General features: G+C 38.1%; 3 protein-coding genes across 5 annotated transcripts in view; 2 read left to right on the forward strand and 1 right to left on the reverse strand.

The window, feature by feature from the left end:
* Positions 1-13,467, reverse strand: part of LOC114542683 — a 38,021-nt gene extending 24,554 nt beyond the window's left edge. For 2 of the 3 annotated variants that reach the window (XR_003689725.1, XM_028562172.1), the window contains exon 1: positions 13,338-13,467. The gene's annotated coding sequence lies outside the window, so the exon portion shown is untranslated. Of the gene's footprint in view, positions 1-7,993; positions 8,071-13,337 lie in introns of those variants that run through there. The other variant, XM_028562173.1, reaches the window with a different exon arrangement.
* A 1,150-nt stretch (positions 13,468-14,617) lies between these two features.
* Positions 14,618-16,621, forward strand: LOC114542680. The gene has a single exon (XM_028562170.1). It carries the CDS (start codon positions 14,618-14,620, stop codon positions 16,619-16,621), a length of 2,004 nt encoding a protein of 667 aa, XP_028417971.1.
* Positions 16,622-17,478: 857 nt separating this feature from the next.
* LOC114542682 (uncharacterized protein K02A2.6-like) lies at positions 17,479-18,510 on the forward strand. Its single transcript, XM_028562171.1, has one exon. It carries the CDS (start codon positions 17,479-17,481, stop codon positions 18,508-18,510), a length of 1,032 nt encoding a protein of 343 aa, XP_028417972.1.
* The last annotated feature ends 627 nt before the right edge of the window (positions 18,511-19,137 follow it).

Below are 19,137 nucleotides of genomic sequence, written 5' to 3' on the forward strand. Positions count from 1 at the left end.
GAGAAAGCAGAAAGGGATTTGACATGGCTGAGACAAAGCCAGGTCACGTTACGAGAGAAAGTCAAGAGGTTAAAGGAGCTCGATAAACAGGTCATTGACATACTAAGCGCCTCGGAAGATGAAGACACCGAAGCACAGCTCAATAAAGAGGTCGAAAGTTCAGACGAAGCGGTTGCAGAATTTGAAAGGACATTGATGAAAGTCGACGACGCGCTGCGGGAATCCGGTGAACAAAGACTGCCATTGTTGACGACGCTAGACGAAGGAAACCTAGACCAGAGCCATATATCGACAGCCAGTACGGGAAAGATCGTCAGAGCAAAACTTCCGAAACTAAAGCTTAAGAACTTCAACGGTAAAGTATGTGAGTGGCCCGAGTTTTGGGACGGGTTTTCAAGCTCGATAGACAACAATGACGCATTGTCTGACGTTGACAAGTTTGCATATTTGGGCGGATATTTGGAAGGACCAGCGAAGTCTACAATTGCCGGCTTAGCGTTAACAGGGACAAACTACAACTGTGCAGTGGAATTGCTTAAGAGACGGTTCGAAAAGAAAAGCATAGTTCAACGAGCACACGTGAATGAACTCATACAACTGCCGGCAGTTTACAAAGAAAGGGACACGCAGAGACTACGGAAATTGTTTGACAGCTGCGAAACGAATAACTGCGCCTTGAGAGCCCTGGGGGTGAACGAGAACTCATATTCCGCTATTGTTGTTCCGACGATCATGGAGAAGCTGCCCGAGCAGTTTCGCTTGACTATTACGAGAGGGTAGAACTTCCTGGAGTGGTCAATGGAGGAAATGCTACAAGCCTTTGAGAAAGAGCTCGAACTACGTGAAGCGCACAATGCGGTGGGATCGAAGTCGGGTCGAGAGTACGAAAGAAACGATGGGAGTTCGGCGGCGGGTAGAAAATAATTATGGTCAACAACATGGAACTGCATCCACGTTAATAGCGAGTGAAAGGAATGGAAACTGTGCTTTCTGCCTGAAGATCCACAAACACGAGAACTGTGAGAGAGTAAAGGATCCGAAGACACGAAAGAGTTTGGCTCGCAAATACGGTAGATGTTTTGTTTGTTTGGTCATAGAGCAAGTAGTTGTAAGGTCGAGAACAAATGTAATGTTTGTGATGGGGCTCATCATGTTGCACTGTGCGAAATGAGTCCTAAGAGCGAGGGTAAGCATGACGAAATACCCAGGCCTAATGACGAATGTAAAAGCGTACCCAATAACACGAATGTGCATGTCACTACTCCTAATAGTAACTTGCATGCTGGAACTGGTAGCCTGGTTGCCTTGCAGACTGCACGTGGCGTTTTAAGGGGGGAAAGGGTGGTTAAGGTGCGGGTCCTCTTTGACGCGGGAAGTCATCGTTCCTTTGTTACTTCCAAAGCAGCTGGTCTCGCGAATCCCAGGGGTATAAGAAGGGAATTGTTAGGAATTAATACGTTCGGTCAAAAGTGCGTAAAAGCCGAGCACAGGGAAGTGGTTGAATTAAAGCTTGAACCTCTTAACGGAAATAAGGTTATCACACTGGAAGCATTTGTAGTGCCGGAAATATGTAGCATAGGAAATAGCCATGTAGAGATAGCACGGAGGGAGTATAAACATCTGGAAGGTATATGGTTTTCAGATGTTTCTAAGTCAGAAGATGAGTTAGAAGTAGATGTTCTGATAGGGGCAGACTACCTTTAGAGCTTTCAGACAGGGACAACCAAGAGAGGTAAATCAGGAGAACCTGTTGCTATAGAAACAGAATTAGGGTGGGTTTTATCAGGACCGCTGAGAGTACAAGACATTGAGAGAGCGGAGCCAGTCCAAGTGAATTTTGTAGCACAGAGATTGAGTAGTGAAGACAGTTTGGAGAGTAATGTGCAAAAATTATGGAGTTTTGAAGGGTTAGGCATTAGTGAGGAAGATAAGGTACATGAAGAGTTTTTAGATGAAATATCATTTACAGGAAGTAGATATTCAGTCAAACTGCCCTGGAGAGCCATAAGAAGTTGCCTGACAACTATGCAAATAGCTAAGTAGAATGAAGGGTCAGCTGCGACGAGAAAAGAGCCAGCATTGTTAGCAGAGTATGATTCTATCATCAGAGACCAGGTAGAGCGAGGGATAGTGGAGCCAGTATCTGCATTAGAGAAGGTTGAAAGGGTTCATTATTTACCACACCAGGCAGTTATTCGCAGGGAGGCAGTGACCACTAAACTCCGGATCGTCTATGACGCATCATCCAAGGAAGGTAAGTCTGGGACATCGCTTAACGACTGCCTACATGTTGGGCCTTCTCTCAATCCATTATTATACAGCATATTAATACGGTTCAGAGAAAATAGGATTGCTTTAGTTGGTGACATAGAAAAGGCATTTTTGAATGTTGAAGTAGATAAGGCGGATAGAGATTGTTTGAGATTTTTGTGGGTCAATGATATAGAAAGTGATAAGTTGGAGACAGTTGTTTATAGGTTTTGTAGAGTAGTTTTTGGAGTGAATGCATCACCATTTCTACTGAATGCAACCTTAAGGCATCATTTAACAAAGTATAACGAAATAGATGCTGCATTTGTAAGAAAGTTGCAGGAAAGTTTTTACGTTGACGACCTGGTCAGTGGTGAGAGTACGGTAGAGAAGACCTTTGAACTTTATGATAAGGCTAAGACAAGAATGGCACAAGGGGGTTTTAGATTAAGGAAGTGGTTGACCAACAGTGAGGTGTTAAGGAGTAAACTAGAGATTCACGAAAAAGATCAGGGTTCGTCAGAACAAAGCATCAATGATCAGGAAACATATGCTAGGTTATCTTTGGGAGCAGTAGGGGGTGAGTCAAAGGGCCATAAGGTTTTAGGGCAGGTGTGGGATAACCACAAGGACGAACTGAAATTTGAAATTTCCAAGGTGGGAGAAAAGGCAGAACGTTATCGCCAACAAAGCGGAACCTCCTGAGCATTTTAGCCAGTTTGTTCGATCCTCTAGGGATAATAAGTCCATTGATAGTTAGTGCCAAGATCTTATTCCAGGAGGTTTGTAATAGTAAGACGGGTTGGGACGACAGCTTTAAGGAAGAGCCTTTAAGAAAGTGGGAAATCTGGTATAGGGATTTGATTGAGACCAAGGAAATCACTATTCCTCGATGCATATACCAACATCCAGCGGAAGAGGTTTTAGGGTGCACATTACATGGTTTGGCGACGCTAGTAAGAAAGCATATTGTGCGGTAGTATATGTTGTTTATTATACAAATGTAGGAAGTTATGTCCGCATGTTAACATCAAAGGTAAGAGTAGCACCTCTTAAAACAACTAGCATTCCAAGGTTAGAGTTAATGTCTGCGAGGCTCTTAGCGCAGTTACTAAAGTCAGTGAAAGATTCATTAGAAAACCAGGTTAGTATAGATAATACGAAGTTGTGGCTTGATAGCATGACAGCACTCTACTGGATAATGAACAACGGTGAGTGGAAACAATTCGTCCGCCACAGAGTAAATGAAATCCTGAAATTAACAAACAAGGAGGATTGGGGACATTGTCCTGGGGTGGAAAATCCCGCGGATATAGGGTCTAGGGGTGTAGTTGCTTCACAATTGAAGGATAACAAGCTATGGTGGGTGGGGCCTGTGGCTTATTAGGTCTAAGGAGGAGTGGCCGAAATTTGAGGCTGCTGCCAAAACAAGTACGGTCTTAGAAGAAGAACGAAGTCTTCCGTAATGGTCGTAGCTAGTAGTAAAGAGTTAGCTAGTATAAGCAAAGTGATAAATCTGGAGGATTATGGACAGCGGAACGACTTTTCAGAGTAACAGCATGGGTACTTAGGTTTGGGTTCAATGCACGAGCAAGTCTAAGGGCATGGAAAAAGCGCTGTGGAGATTGACAGTAGAGGAGCTTGACGAGGCGGAAAATAGATGGATTAAACAGGCTCAGGCAGAGTTAAAGGAGGCTAAAAAGTACGCCCAGATTAGTAACAGTCTAGGCTTGATGGAGAAGGAGGTATCTAAGATGTAACGGTAGACTGCGTAATTCTGAGCTAGAGTACAACACGAAACACCCAATCATTATTCCCAAGGATAATAGATTAACTGAGCTGATTGTCAAAAATGTCACGGGAAGCACCATTGTGGTTAGGGCAACCTTGGGCAGGCTAAGGACAAATATTGGTCGGAGGGAAGGAAATGGTAAAGCGAGTTATAGGTAAATGCGTCACCTGTAAAAATTAGAAGGAAGGGCATATATGGGGGGAAGACAGATGCAGATTTTACCAGGCTTTCGAGTGAAGGAAGCTGCTCCCTTTTCTAATGTGGGAGTAGATTTTGCAGGTCCATTGTTTGTAGGTGTTGCACCAAGGCATCCAAGAAGGCGTATATCGCATTATTTTCCTGTGTGTGACCGAGCAATACATTTAGAGCTAGTGCGTGATTTGTCTGCGGAGACATTTCTGTGTTGCATGAGAAGATTTGCAGCGAGGAGAGGAATGCGAGCCTATAGTGTCAGGCAACCCAAGACGTTTAAGGCAGCAGAGAGAGCAGTAAAGAAGTTGTTTAATCAACCTAAAGTAAAAGCAGAATTATTAACGAAGCGAGTAACTTGGAAGGTTTAACTTAGAAAGATCACCTTGGTGGGGAGGTTTTTCGAGCGAATGGTTAGGAGTGTTAAACGATGCCTCAGGAAGGTTTTAGGCAATGCCAAATTAACAGTAGATGAACTTAACACAGTAGATAGAGGATAGAAGGCACATTAAATTCCAGACCATTGACAGACGAATATGAGATTCGAAGGCGATGTATTAACGCCATCACACTTAATTTACGGAAGAGCAATTAACTTCATACCACGGAGGGAGGTAGCTAGGGAGGAAAGTATGTGGGAAAGATTCAAATATATTACATTGAAATTACAACATTTCTGACCAGATGCAAGTGAGTATCTCATAGGGTTACGAGAATTTCATAAGTGGTAATCGAAAGGCAAGAAGTTTTGAAGGAGGGCGAAGTAGTTGTAGTTTATAGAAGGAGAGAAGCGAGGCAAGTGGAAACTAGGGAAGGTAGAACAGCTAATTTAGAAATGACAGAGGTTAGGGGAGCTAAGTTAAGAATAGCAGGAAAGGGTAAACCTGTTTACCTGAAAAGACCGGTGCAGAAACTTCACCCGTTGGAAATTCAAGCTCGACCGGGTGGGAACGGGACGGAAGGGAATTCCCCTTCAGGTGAGGCAAAGGGTTCCTTGCATGATCTGCATGAGCGTCCGAGACGAGCTGCTGCTGAGATTTCAAAAGCGAAGACAAGGACGATGCTTGATTCATAGACGTGTATGAATCAAGGTGGGTGGGATGTTGTAGGTCCCCGCGCAGCGCCGCCAGTTCCGCGTGCAGCAGTTACGTTAGCACTTTATGTAAATATAGTTTAGTTGTTTGTAAATACGTCAAAAGGACACATTGTTGATTCGGCACAAAGACACGTTGTAATGTAATATAGCACTATTAATTAACGCATGCATTGAAATTTGATTAGACTTTTGAGTCAGATCGTAGAGGAAGCATGAACTCACGCTGTAAATAGAATCTTGAAATAAACGATAGAATACAGTCCCTGAGTGGTTTTTTACGTGGACCAGTGTGCGCGGGATCGATTGGGGATTCTGCAAAACATATCTATAGATATTCGCAATATTGCTGTGACATTTCTTCATTTATTTTGTTGTATTTTGAGAACATGGCAATCATAAATGTACGTACATCAGTTGTGATATTGCTTCAGCTTTTACTTTTAATATATATATTCGCAATAAACTTATAAAGTATATATTTAGTTGTGACATTGCTTCAGACGTTCAGCTTTTATGTAAAGAACGGAGCAAAAATATATAAATACATAAACGTCACATTTTTTAACAGTTCGAGCATTTGCGCGGTTTGAGCCCTATAACTGGAAAACCGTAATCTAGTCCAGTTTTGTCCAGCATCTTCTCCCACATAACCACTGCAGGGCACTCTGCCGACTTTGATGATTTTAAAATTCTTTCTTCATGTTCTGACAAACATGAACTCATGATTCATGAAAGCCTCCTCATCTCCAAACTCAAACCCTCACTTAACATCCAGGGCAGTTCAATCCCACTTAATCTTCTGTAACGTGTTTTCATAGTTTTTGTATTGTGTTTATGTCCCTTCGTCTGTGCGGTTTTGTCATGTACTATCTTATACCTTCCTATCCGTCATTAATTTACATATGTAAATAGATTATATATATTCAAATCTCATGTAATTTTATATCACTTGTCTGAAGATGTCTTAGGTTAAAGACGAAACGTTACAAATATATTTACTTTTAAACTTTAAATTGTTTTGATGGCTTTCTTAAATGTTATATGTTGGGCTCTCATATTTATAATAAGAACCGGTTTGAGCCGTTTAGGCTATTCCAAGAGACTTCTAGGTTTATTATTGCGAAGCGTTCGCCCTACGGTGTCATATTCGAGTGTAAAGGAATGTTAAATAAGGTAATTTCCATTCGTACGAATGTTACCAATGGTAAGGTCATTTAGCGTGCATGCGTGAGACCGCGCTCAGCAAGAGACAATCGCAGCATGACACAATTGACGATACGAAAACTCTTACAACATTGGTACAAATCCCCTTTCACCATTGGTATACGTTCATGTTCGTATTCACAACACGAAAATATAAACTACCAATGATAAAATAACTTTGTCTATTGCAGTATTGGTATACTTGCTACAATATTGGACATGCGTGGGTGATTTAGCAACGATGCTTATATATATTAGCATGCATTTTAATTTCTTTGTTGTTGTTTCGTTGCTTCGCCAAATTTCCGGCGAAACTTTGCGAAAACCTTTTTTCGCACTGACTTTCCTTTCATATATTTCCAATAGATTCAATCTCGTAGCAATGTTGCTTGAAGATACTTGCAGAAACTGCAGCTTTTTATTGTTCGATTGCTTCACTTTATCTCTCCTCACGCCTGTTAAACTAAAAGCGTTCGTAGGTTTCATTTGTTTCACCGATAAGAGTCTCTTCAAATTTCTTTATAACTTTAGCTAAATCGTCTTTACCATTCCTAACCGTAGAATGCATTCTTGAAACATTCCCTGCGGTTTGGGTAATTACTGTCAAAAATAATGCGGTAAATAATGCGGCAGTATAGCATAAATCTCCCATCCTCGACGCAATTTTTTCCAGCTATAGTCGCCAAATTACCGACTTTCTTAAATTCTTAAGCCTATGCAGAATTATCCGCACATGCAGCCATAGTATTTCTAGAATATGAAATTTTCGCTTTTCCTTCGACTATCACGATCAGACATTGCTTAGTTCGACTGAATGTCTTACCTAGTAAAACTAAAACAACGCTGTTCACAATCCTACAACGGAAATCCATTCGGTGGGTTTAACATAATTACATTTTAAAATATAAGCTTTCTTATGTGAACTTCACAGCGTCTAAATTAACAGTGACTAAACATTACGTCTGAATCTGGCTAAAAACTTAACAAAAAGCTCGCCTTCCATGCATGATAAGTATCTCAACAGCTAGCAATCTAGTGTTTATTTAATATATTTGACCAACAAAAACCTGTCTGTAATAGTAACCCTGAATCTGACAAGAAGAATCTTGTCTACAATTTGATTTGCTCGTGTATGAAGAAACAGCCAACATTACACGAAAGACTGTTAATGTTGCACAAAATGACTCAGACATAACTGTGCATCTTGTTGATGTGTGTGTTTTACCTGAACACTGACATCATGCTTTCAGGCAGCATTTATAGCCATGGGTAAGCTAGTAAATTGTGTTTCCTATTAATAGTTTGAGTTATATAATTGTCTCGGTATATATTTTCGGTATTATCTTGAATTGATAATCAATTATTGATAAATATTTAAGGGTGTTGGTACGAGATTGTTGAAAAATTTAATATAAATTAATGATTTAACATACACTATAAAAACAATCAAATTAAAGTAATACCTTTTTATTCCAAGTACAACAGATCTGATATCAGAAATCTATTAAAATATCGTTTTACCAGAAGAAATATGACGAACTACAGCATTTGAATGTCATTTAAAGAAAAAAGAAGTACATTAAAATGATTGGTATTTCAATAGCGCTGAAAGAACTACAATAGCGCTGATTTAACATCAATTGTATTAGTGCGGAAGTTCAAAAACAACGCCTTATTATATATTCCGTAAAGTGAAAATCAATAGAGAAAAACGCAGAACAATTGCGATAACTTATTGATCATTAACATTTTCGGAACAACAATAACAATAAATCAAACGACATTTAGCGTAAAGAAATATTCATTAATGTAAAGGTGTACAAAGTAAATATTAGAATTCCCATTCTATAATATTTGTCTGTTCACACAACAGCAATATATGTGCAGCATGTTTTATCCCTAGATGTGTTCTCTTTCAAGTAGGTCTGCATTCATAAGTCTACCCCATGCTGTGTACATTTCGCAATGGTTAGGCCAGGGCGCTGTAGAATCGCCCTGGTGTTTCCAGTGTTTCCATAATCTAACCAGGGTGTTTTACAGCGCCGTGGTTAGGCAGTGCACATTCCGTTCAGTAGCTGCTATCAGAATTTGTTTTTGAAATTCAACGTTTTGAAGTGAACAACGTCTTCTCATCTGTACCTTTACAGCTATCTTTTGTTTGTAATTTATGTACATGTAATTTAGAGAGATGAGAGAACTTTGTGTAAATGAGTATTTCTTTACGCTAAATGTCGTTTGATTTATTGCTATTGTTATTCCGAAACTGTTAATGAACAATAAGTTAACGCAATTGTTCTGCGTTTTTCTCTATTGATATTCACTTTACGGAATATATAATAAGGTGTTGTTGTTGAACTTTCGCACTACTACAATTGATTTTCAATCAGCGCTATTGTAGTTCTTTCAGCGGTATTGAAATACCGATCATTTTAATGTTCCTCTCATTTCTTTAAATGACATTCAAATGCTGTAATTCGTTTGTTTTTTGACCGCATCATTCATAAATAACAATTATCAAATCAGTTAGTTTACTGTCTGTTTGATAAATTCAAATATTCCTTGGCGTGCAGCTGAAATTCCTCAGTTTTCCTGACATAAATTTTTAACTTTCACTGCACGGGGTAAGTTAAGACTGGTTTCCACTTACGCGTTTTTTATACCCACGGACTTCTAAGTTTATTATTGCGAAGCGTACGCAGGCGGTACGGTGTCATATTAGTATATTCGAGTGTAAAGGAATGTTATATAAGGTAATTTCCATTCGTACGAATGTTACCAATGGTAAGGTCATTTAGCGTGCATGCGTGAGACCGTGCTCAGTAGGAGACAATCGCAGCATGACACAATTGACGATACGAAAACTCTTACAACATTGGTACAAATCCCCTTTCACCATTGGTATACGTTCATGTTCGTATTCACAACACGAAAATATAAACTACCAATGATAAAATAACATTGTCTATTCCAGTATTGGTATACTTGCTACAATATTGGACATGCGCGGCTGATTTAGCAACGATGTTTATATATATTAGCATGCATTTTAATTTCTTTGTTGTTGTTTCGTTGCTTCGCCAAATTTCTGGCGAAACTTTGCAAAAATCTCTTTCGCACTGACTTTCCTTTTATATATTTCCAATAGATTCAATCTCGTAGCAATGTTGCTTGAAGATACTTGCAGAAACTGCAGCTTTATATTGTTCGATTGTTTCACCGTCACGCCTGTTAAACTAAAAGCGTTCGTAGGTTTCATTTGTTCCACCGATAAGAGCCTCTTCAAATTTCTTTATAACTTTAGCTAAATCGTCTTTACCATTCCTAACCGTAGAATGCATTCTTGAAACATTCCCTGCGGTTTGGGTAATTACTGTCAAAAATAATGCGGTAAATAATGCGGCAATATTGCATAAATCTCCAAATGCATCTTCGACGAAATTTTTTCTAGTTAGTCGCCAACTTACCGACTTTCTTAAATACTTAGGCCTATGCGGAATTATTCGCACAGCCATAGGATTTCTAGAATATAAAAATTTTCGCTTTGCGCTCGACTATCACGGTCAGACATTGCTTAGTTCGACTGAATGTCTTCCCGAGTAAAACTAAAACAACGCTGTTCACATTCCTACATCTGAAATCCATTCGGTTGTTTAACAAATTACATTTCAAAATATAAGCTTTCTCATGTGAACTTCACAGCTTCCGCGTCCGCTGACGTTATTATGTGGAACTTAGGTTTCGCGGTTGCTACTACGTGCTACCTCAAAACCTCCATTTCTTATGCTATATGATATTACACTATATTAACATTTACATAACAATCCTTTATTAACAATACATATAAAATTTACGACCATAACACTATATATTTGCGCATACTATGTAAATGACTGATTGACTGTTTTCTTATATGGTTGCTATACTCAACCATGCCTTAACCTAAATTCCGCAACAGTCATTAATATTTTTTTGTGCAACATATTATGCAGTTGGTGAGCCCCACTTAATAAAAAGCGAGTTTAAGATGCACCAAATCTACGACGCGGACGTGGCATGAAAATTGCTACTACTGTGTGTATAGACAGAGCCACTCCATCACTTCATATGCTCTACAAAGATTATATCATTACAATATACTGGAGTGCGGCAAGGATTGAAACAAAAACATTAGTGAGAAATTTGTGAGTTTTCAGCGTCGTAGCTGGAACCTTAATTGGGGGGGGGGGTTGGTGGTCGGGTATATTCATATATTTGTCTTATGATGACTGATTTCTTTCGTACGCTATTGTTCCTACGATATGCAAACATGATTATATGAATATAAGAAATAAGAGACTGAATGCATGGACATAATAAATATAACAGTTGTTGGCAGGCTGAGGATGGATTTTGTGTCTCACACAACTTTCATTCTGTGGATTTGAATTAAAATTATTTTTAAAAAAATCTGTCATGTGTGTGATTAGGACATTTCAGAAATACTTGTATTACAATAAATATAGCTTAATATTTTTGGTAATATAGAAGATATACGCCCAAGGAAAACTTTTTAGGGAAGTGATTTGAACTAAAAACTAGGTACTTGTACTTCTGGGGCCGGTTGTTCAAAAGCCGGTTAACGCTAACCCAGGGTTAAAAATGCCTAACCCAGGGTTAAATTTTACACCTTGGTTGATTTGCGTTGCACAAAGCTCGGTTAGCGTTAACCCTGGGTTAAAATTGATAAAAAAATTAACCCTGCTAGCTAGATGGGTTAACTTTTTAATCCTGGGTTAACTTCGTTTCAAAATGGATGAATAAGGAGCTGAAACACGTAAACACGTATAATTCGTCATGAATTAAACACTTTTGAAAGGTTTTACGAATAATTTCGACAGAAAAGAATTATTTAAGTTTGACTTCGTTCGATTTCAGCTGATGTATTGATTTATTTATCTTCGCTTCAATGCAATACACGATAAATGAATACAACCGTACAAATTGAAAGATCGTAATCGAAATATTTGTTTCGGATGCCAAAATTCGATTATTTTGATTGGCAGCAAGTGGTAAGGCTACGTTTGTTCCTGAATTTTGAATAATCCAAGAATGCCTGAAATTTTAAAATAGATTGTTTATTATATGCATTGCTTAATTTTGTTTCACATCGCGACATTGTTTATCATACAAAAAGGCCTTTCATTTCCAATCTTTCCAAAATTCCATGCACGGAAATTGCTGTTTAAAAAAAAGGCCCTTACACCCTGCCCTCACGGCATATAATCTTTCGACTGACAATATATCCTTGTCGGGTAAAGTTTTGACACTCGTTTATTGACCAATCGAAAACGTTCTTATATCCAATTTAGTCGTTAAAATACATTTAATCTTAGGTTAAATATTTAAACCCTAGGTTAACTAACCCTACCGCTAACCCAGCTTTGAACAACACAGTTTTAACGCAGGTTTAGCTAACCTAGGGTTAAGGATTTTAACCCAGGTTTAGCACTAACCCAGGGTTAAATTTAACCTGCTTTTGAACAACCGGCCCCAGGGATATAGCTAGAAGATTAATTGTGGGTGGGGGATTTATATATTCATGTTCAAATATGCAGCCCTGATGTAAATTGAAATATAAATTCTGCAAACGCATATGAATAGTAAATTCTTCATTTCATTTTGACTCTTCAGGTTTCAATTTCATACCAGGGCACATAATGACACAAGTGTAGAAGTAAGAATAATAGTTATTACCAATAAATTATTTATAATATATATCAAGAAAATCTATATTCCTCAGTGTGATAACATTTTTCAATATGACATTCTCAGAAGTAGATAAATGTTGCTATAAAACTTGATATTTTGATAGACATCTTGAAGTACTGGACTGGAAACTTGTAAATATAAGTAATATTTAACTAGTGAAATGACTAAGAGTGAAGCTTGAGTGAAACTCCTGAAAAACCACACATGTCATTAGTTTGTAATAACATAGCTGAGTTTCTCACTTGGATATTACTAAAGTAAGAATGGTTTTAATAATGATCATGAAATTTTGACTTGATACAGAAGTGTGTTGTTGTTGGGCAGAATGTAATTATTTTCAAAACTGATGCAATAACCAAGCAAGAAAGTAGAACTAATTCCTTTTTAATTTATTTAAACCAACCTAATACCCCAGGCTGTATAGTTACTGTACATGTCTGAATGTAAATATGTACACTGAGTCACTAACTAATAATAAATGCATCAATTCACTTGCATGATTAATACCTCTCATGATTGCTCTGATATTTGTATTTTTTATATTTATTGGTTAAACTCCCTTTCCCTAGAACTTAGATCATGAAATAGAACTTAGAAACTAGCTCAGGAAATATTTTGCTTCATTTGAAATGGCGAGGGGTTGCTGCATGCATGTATTTCTAGTATCAAATATAACATTGAATTTGACAAGAAGGCCATTGTCTTTATTTCAATTTCCTCATGTATGAAGAAAAAAAGAACATGACATGACACACAGTTACTGAGTTACACAAAATGACTGAGACATAACTACATATGCTTCATGTGTGGGTGAGTGTTCATCACAAGATGATAAACATTAAACAGTTCATCAAGTGTTGCTAATATATTGTTTTCTCTATTAAAAGTTTGAAATATTTATTATGAATTAATAATGACTTATTGATAAATATTTAATATTGTACTTACCAGTATATATTACAGTACAAACTACCAAGTCTGTGAGGGAATATTGCAAAATTTAATACCAAATTGCACAAATAAATATACACTATAAAAACAATCAAAACAAAGTAATACCTTTTTATTCCAAGTACAACAGATCTGATATCAGAAATCTATTAAACGACGATTTTACCAGAAGAAATATCAGGATTTATTTGGTATTTTTATCACAAAGATATTCCAGTGTTTGGATGAGCGAGTTTTGATTTTTCACCACAAAAATCACGTGACTGTCTGTGAAACAATTCAAGTATTCCTTGGCGTGCATAGGAAATTCCTCAGTTTTCCTCACATTTCAACCTTACGGGGGGTGAGTTAGTGTTCAGTGTTTCAGGATTAATTAGTCTTGGGATTAAGATTATCTTTGTTAATTGTTAGTATTGCTGATTTTCCCGGAAATATTTGTTCAACTTATACAGGGTGTCCGAAAAAAAAAGCAAACCACATAAATATGCAGAACATTAATACAGCTCTAAAGCGCAATAGATAAGCACTTCTGGGAATTGAAAATGGCTCTTAATCCTTCATTTACAATGCTAAAAGTAATTTAACTGAACTATGGTGCAAACCCCGAACACTATTAATATTCTTGCATATTTAAGTGGTTGCTTTTTTTTGGGACACCCTGTATATGATATACAAACAACATTTTTTTCTCCTGCGCATTAAATCACAAACTGAGTAGAGCCGCCAAGCACCCCAATAATTTCAAGAATTACTTTTCATGTTTCAAATCCAAATACCATGAAAACAAAGACAACAATTTTATCAAAGTTAGAGAGCTTCTCAACGTTTTGACCAGGAAAGTAACAGTGATGCCAGGAAGTATTTATTGTCTATTTTACGTAGTTGTGATTATGAACCACATTTAATGCAAAGTTGTTGGGTGAAATCACTACAGATGGCGACGAGGATCAACTGAGTATGAACTGAAAGTTTAAATAATATTCTGAATATGTCTAAAGGAGCGAAATCGGGAACTTCTAGCGGTACTGACGATATCAGCAATACGACAACAACAGTGATTGTGAATCGACAACTAAATGTGAAGCCATTTATAACTTCAAGCGACGTGAACGAAACAGCGGTTCGTTGGGCGAAGTGGAAAAAGGATATCGAGCGGCAATTTCGATTCTTCGGTTTAGCAGACCCAAGTATGAAGAGAGATGGCTTGATTATCTACGGCGGCCAATGCATTGCAGACTTAGAAGACTCGCTACCCGATTTAACACCTATTGAAGACGAAGATACTTATACCCAGCTAATTCGAAAGCTAGACAAATTTTCTACCAAGAAAGAATAAGGACTATGCTAGATTTCAATTTGGAAATCTTTCGCAACAAACAGACGAAAATATGGCTCAATATTACACAAGAATTCGTGAGACGGCGAAAAAATGTGAATTCGCTAACGAGGATGAAGCGGTGCGTGACCATCTCATAAAAACAATGACGAACAACAGACTTCGGGCTAAAACAATTCGCAATAATTGGACTTTGACACAAATTCTAGACGAAGCAGCGATTGACGAAGAATCAACATCTCAAGCCAATGAGATCCAGAAAAAATTGAAATCAGAAACAGAGTATAAAAGAGTCAATCAGATAATAAAAAAGGAGACGAGACAGAGTTTTGAAATATGCCAGCGATGTGGTTCGAAGCACGAAAGACGACAATGTAAGGCGTACGGAGCAGAATGTTACAAGTGTGGGAAACGGAACCATTTCGCGCGAATGTGTAAAAGCATCCAAAGCAAAAGACAGGAAGAAAACCAGGAGACGCGGGGACGTGGTGAGAAGCAAGATGTAAAGAACGGGAGAAAATATAACCAAGAAACAAGAAGGAATCGAAGTAAAAGCAAGGGTAGATTTAGTCGAAAGCGTATTCGCCACGTGGAAGTAAATAAAGACGATGAAGAAACTAGCAACAGCGATGATGACAGTACGGACGAAGATATCGAAAGAATTGTAAAGCATTTAAATATCCATCGTACAGCTAAAGAACGGGGCGAGAAGAACGAGTGTGCTATTACAATAAACGGAATGAAGATGATCGTTGAACCAGACACTGGTGCTGATGCAAATGTTATGGACGAATACCAATTTAAATCACTTCTACAACAAACACCAGAAGAAACAGAATTACGAAAGACAAAAATGAAGCTAAAAACATTAACAGAAGAATTACCAGTGATGGGTGAATGCAGCGTGACGATGGAAAATGAAACTCGGAAAGCGGAAGCTACGATTGCGGTTATTAAAGGGAAGATAGATTCATATCCGCTATTGGGAAGGAAAACCTTAGAAGATCTTGGTATGGTAAAATTTGATGCGACGGGCAGATTAAAAGAGCCAAATCGTGACCTGAAATCCATCAACCGGATCAACCATGAAAACAAAGAATTAGTCGAGATAATTGGTCAGCACGAAGAACGGTTTAAAGGAATTGGACAGGTGAAACGTGACGGTGAAGTCGTAGTAATAAATCTGCCGATGAAAGAAAATGTAGAACCGGTAGCACAGAAACCACGACGAGTACCCTATCATCTGGTGGAACCACTACGAAAAAGAATTGACGAGTTCGTAGAGTATGGAATTATGGAGAAAGTACCAGAATGCGAATCAATTAGTTGGTGTTCACCTCTTGTGGTACAACCTAAGCCCAACAATCCGAGCGATATCAGAGTCAGCCTGGACCTCCGTGTACTTAATAAGTCGATGGAGCGTACCCAACAAGTTCAGGCTCCTATCACAGAAGATTTCATTACCACCTTCAAGGACTGTACAATATTTAGCAAGCTAGATATGAATCATGGTTATCATCAGTTTACCCTCGATGAGCAATCCAGAAAGCTGATGACATTCTCGACACCGTGGGGTAACTATCGATACCAACGATTGGCGTTCGGAGGTATTAATAGCCAAGATCTGTTCGATGCAGAGATGAGCAAAATTATTTCTGGAATACCAAGAGTGCTGAATAACAGAGATGACATCATGGTGGGCGGAATCGATTGGGAAGACCATAACAAGAATCTAGCAACTTTACTTCAGAGACTGGAGTTACATAACATCACCTTACGAAAGGAGAAATGCGAATTTGGAAGATCGGAGATCGAGTTTCATGGCCATTTATTTACGAAGGATGGACTGAAACCAAGCCCAAATAAAGTGGAAGCGGTGCAAGAGTGTAGTCCACCTAAATCAAAAGAAGAAGTAGTATCGTTTGTACAAATGTTGGCTTATTTGTCTCGGTACATAAGTAACTTTTCCCGAAGATGCGAGCCACTGAGAAGGATCACTAAAGATAACCAAAAGTTTTTTGGACGCAAGAGCAACAAGAAGCCTTTGAAGATTTAAAGAAAGCTATTATTACGGCTCCAGTATTGATTCCATTTCGACCAGAACGAGACACTCGTGTGATATGCGATGGAAGTCCGATAGGATTGGGAGGAGGTCTCTTTCAGAAAACAGAGAAGGGGTATCAACCAGTTCATTATGTAAGTCGAACACTTACAGACGTAGAGAAGAGATACTCGCAGATTGAACGTGAAGCTTTAGCAGCAGAATTTACCACCAGCAGACTACGTATGTATTTACTCGGAGCGAAGCACTTCGAACTAGTAACTGACCACAAACCACTCCTTCCAATGTTTAACAAACCTAAAGCCAAATTACCACCACGGATAGAAAGAATGATTATGAAGATGCAGAATCTTGATTTCACAGCAGTCTATGCACCTGGAAAAACGAACATGACAGACTATCTTTCGAGACATCCACTACCAGAAACAGTTGAGACGAGTCATGAGAACCATGTGAAAGCAGTCATCGAAATTCACCATGCCATTATGTTAGAAACAATTAGGACGGCAACAAAGGAAGATTCAGTTCTTCAAAAAGTGAAAGAAGCGTTAATTAGTGGAAGATGGAACAAGATTTCACCAGAGTTAGCACCTTACTACGAGCTAAGAGCAGAGATATACGTGGCAGAAGGAGTAATACTGAGAAACGATCGAATAATTCCACCTGAAAGCTTACGAGAAAAAATTATTCGTACGGCACACAGTCAGGGACACTTGGGAATCACAAAAACAAAGGCGATGATCAGGAAGAAATATTGGTTTCCGGCGATGAATCAGCGTATCGAAAACACCGTTCGGGACTGTTTTAGCTGCCAGATCTCTACAAATACACACCACACGGAACCGGCAAAGATGACGGAACTGCCAGAAAGACCGTGGGATACAGTTGAGATGGATTTTTGCGGTCCGTTCCCAAATGGTGAATATGCGTTAGTTGTTACGGATCAGTACTCAAGATATCCGGAAGTGGAGTTCGTAAGATCAACCTCGCATATATCGGTTCAGAAGAAACTGAAGAAGATATTTTCAACGTATGGAATACCAAAGAGAGTTCAAACTGATAATGGACCTCCATTCAATTCAAATGATTTCCAACGATTTGCTGAGGTGACGGGGTTTCGGCATAAGAAGATTACACCCAGACATCCTAAAGCTCAAGGACAAGTTGAAGGGTTTAATAAGCTCGTGAATAAGACAGCAAGTATAGCATCTCAAGAGGGTTTGGATCTACACGAGGCAACCTACGATATGCTTCAAGCGTACAGATCAACGCCACATCCAGCTACTAAAGCTACTCCCTATGAATTATTGATGAACAGACAAGTGCGAACAAAATTGGATCACTTTCCTGTAGAATTATCTCCGAAAGATAAAGAAACACGAGAGTTGGACGCAAGTTACAAGAAGAAAGTGAAGCTGTATCATGATAAACGACATAATTCCAAACGGCACATATTTCAAATTGGAAACGCAGTTGTTCTAAAGAGAGAGAAGAAGAGAAAAACGGAGACTATATATGAACCATACATATACATCATTACAGATATCAAGGGATCTACAATATTTGCAAGAAGAATAACTGATGGTAAAACGGTGTGCAGAGACTCATCCAGATTTAAACGGTTAAATGGAAGAAGCGACAAAGACAAAGAAGAAAAGAAGATGGAAGAATTAAAGAAAGGTGAATCACAAGTACCACCATCATTCACTCTGAGAGACAAGAAGATAATTAACAATGAAGAAAATGAAGATCAAGAATTAATTAACAACGAAGTAAGATATGATGTAGAGGACACTAATCAAGAGGTAAATCCACCAATTAGAAGATCGACACGAAAACGTATTTCAATATTTGAGAAACAATTAAGAGATTATACTCAGTGAACTTATAAGAAACTCATTAGAACGGTTTTAGAAAACTAGAAAATACAATAGAAAAAACTGATTAAAACAATAGATTAGAGTATATGGAAGTAACAATATTATATGGTAGATTATAAAGTTGGTTACATAGGCATAGATATTAATATTTGTAGAATTAGGAATAAGGAATTTATAAATTGGTTAGCAATATTTAAGGAACTGGAAAAAGGAGGATTGTAGTATATGAATTATAATAATTGTATGCATGATCACATATGGTAATTATTAGATCTGTATTTAAGTAGGGGTGTGGATAATGTGAATAGATTCATTCGACAAGTAAGCAATACGAGTGTGCTTGGTTTATCACTATAACGTTAGACGGTCACTACACTTGTATTACAATAAATATAGCTTAGGATATTTCAGAAATACTTCTATTACAATAAATATAGCTTTAGGGAAGTGATTTGTACTAAAAACTCTGCAAAAGTACTTGTAAATTAGGGATATAGCTAGAAGATTAATTGTGGGTGGGGGGATTTATATATTCATGTTCAAATAAGCGTCCCTGATGTAAATTGAAATATAAACTCTGCAAACGCATATGAATAGTAAATTCTTCATTTCATTTTGACTCTTCGGGCT

This window comes from Dendronephthya gigantea, unplaced genomic scaffold (genome assembly GCF_004324835.1).
Source record: "Dendronephthya gigantea isolate DGI-Jeju-01 unplaced genomic scaffold, DenGig_1.0 000377F, whole genome shotgun sequence".
Taxonomy (NCBI): domain Eukaryota; kingdom Metazoa; phylum Cnidaria; class Anthozoa; order Malacalcyonacea; family Nephtheidae; genus Dendronephthya; species Dendronephthya gigantea.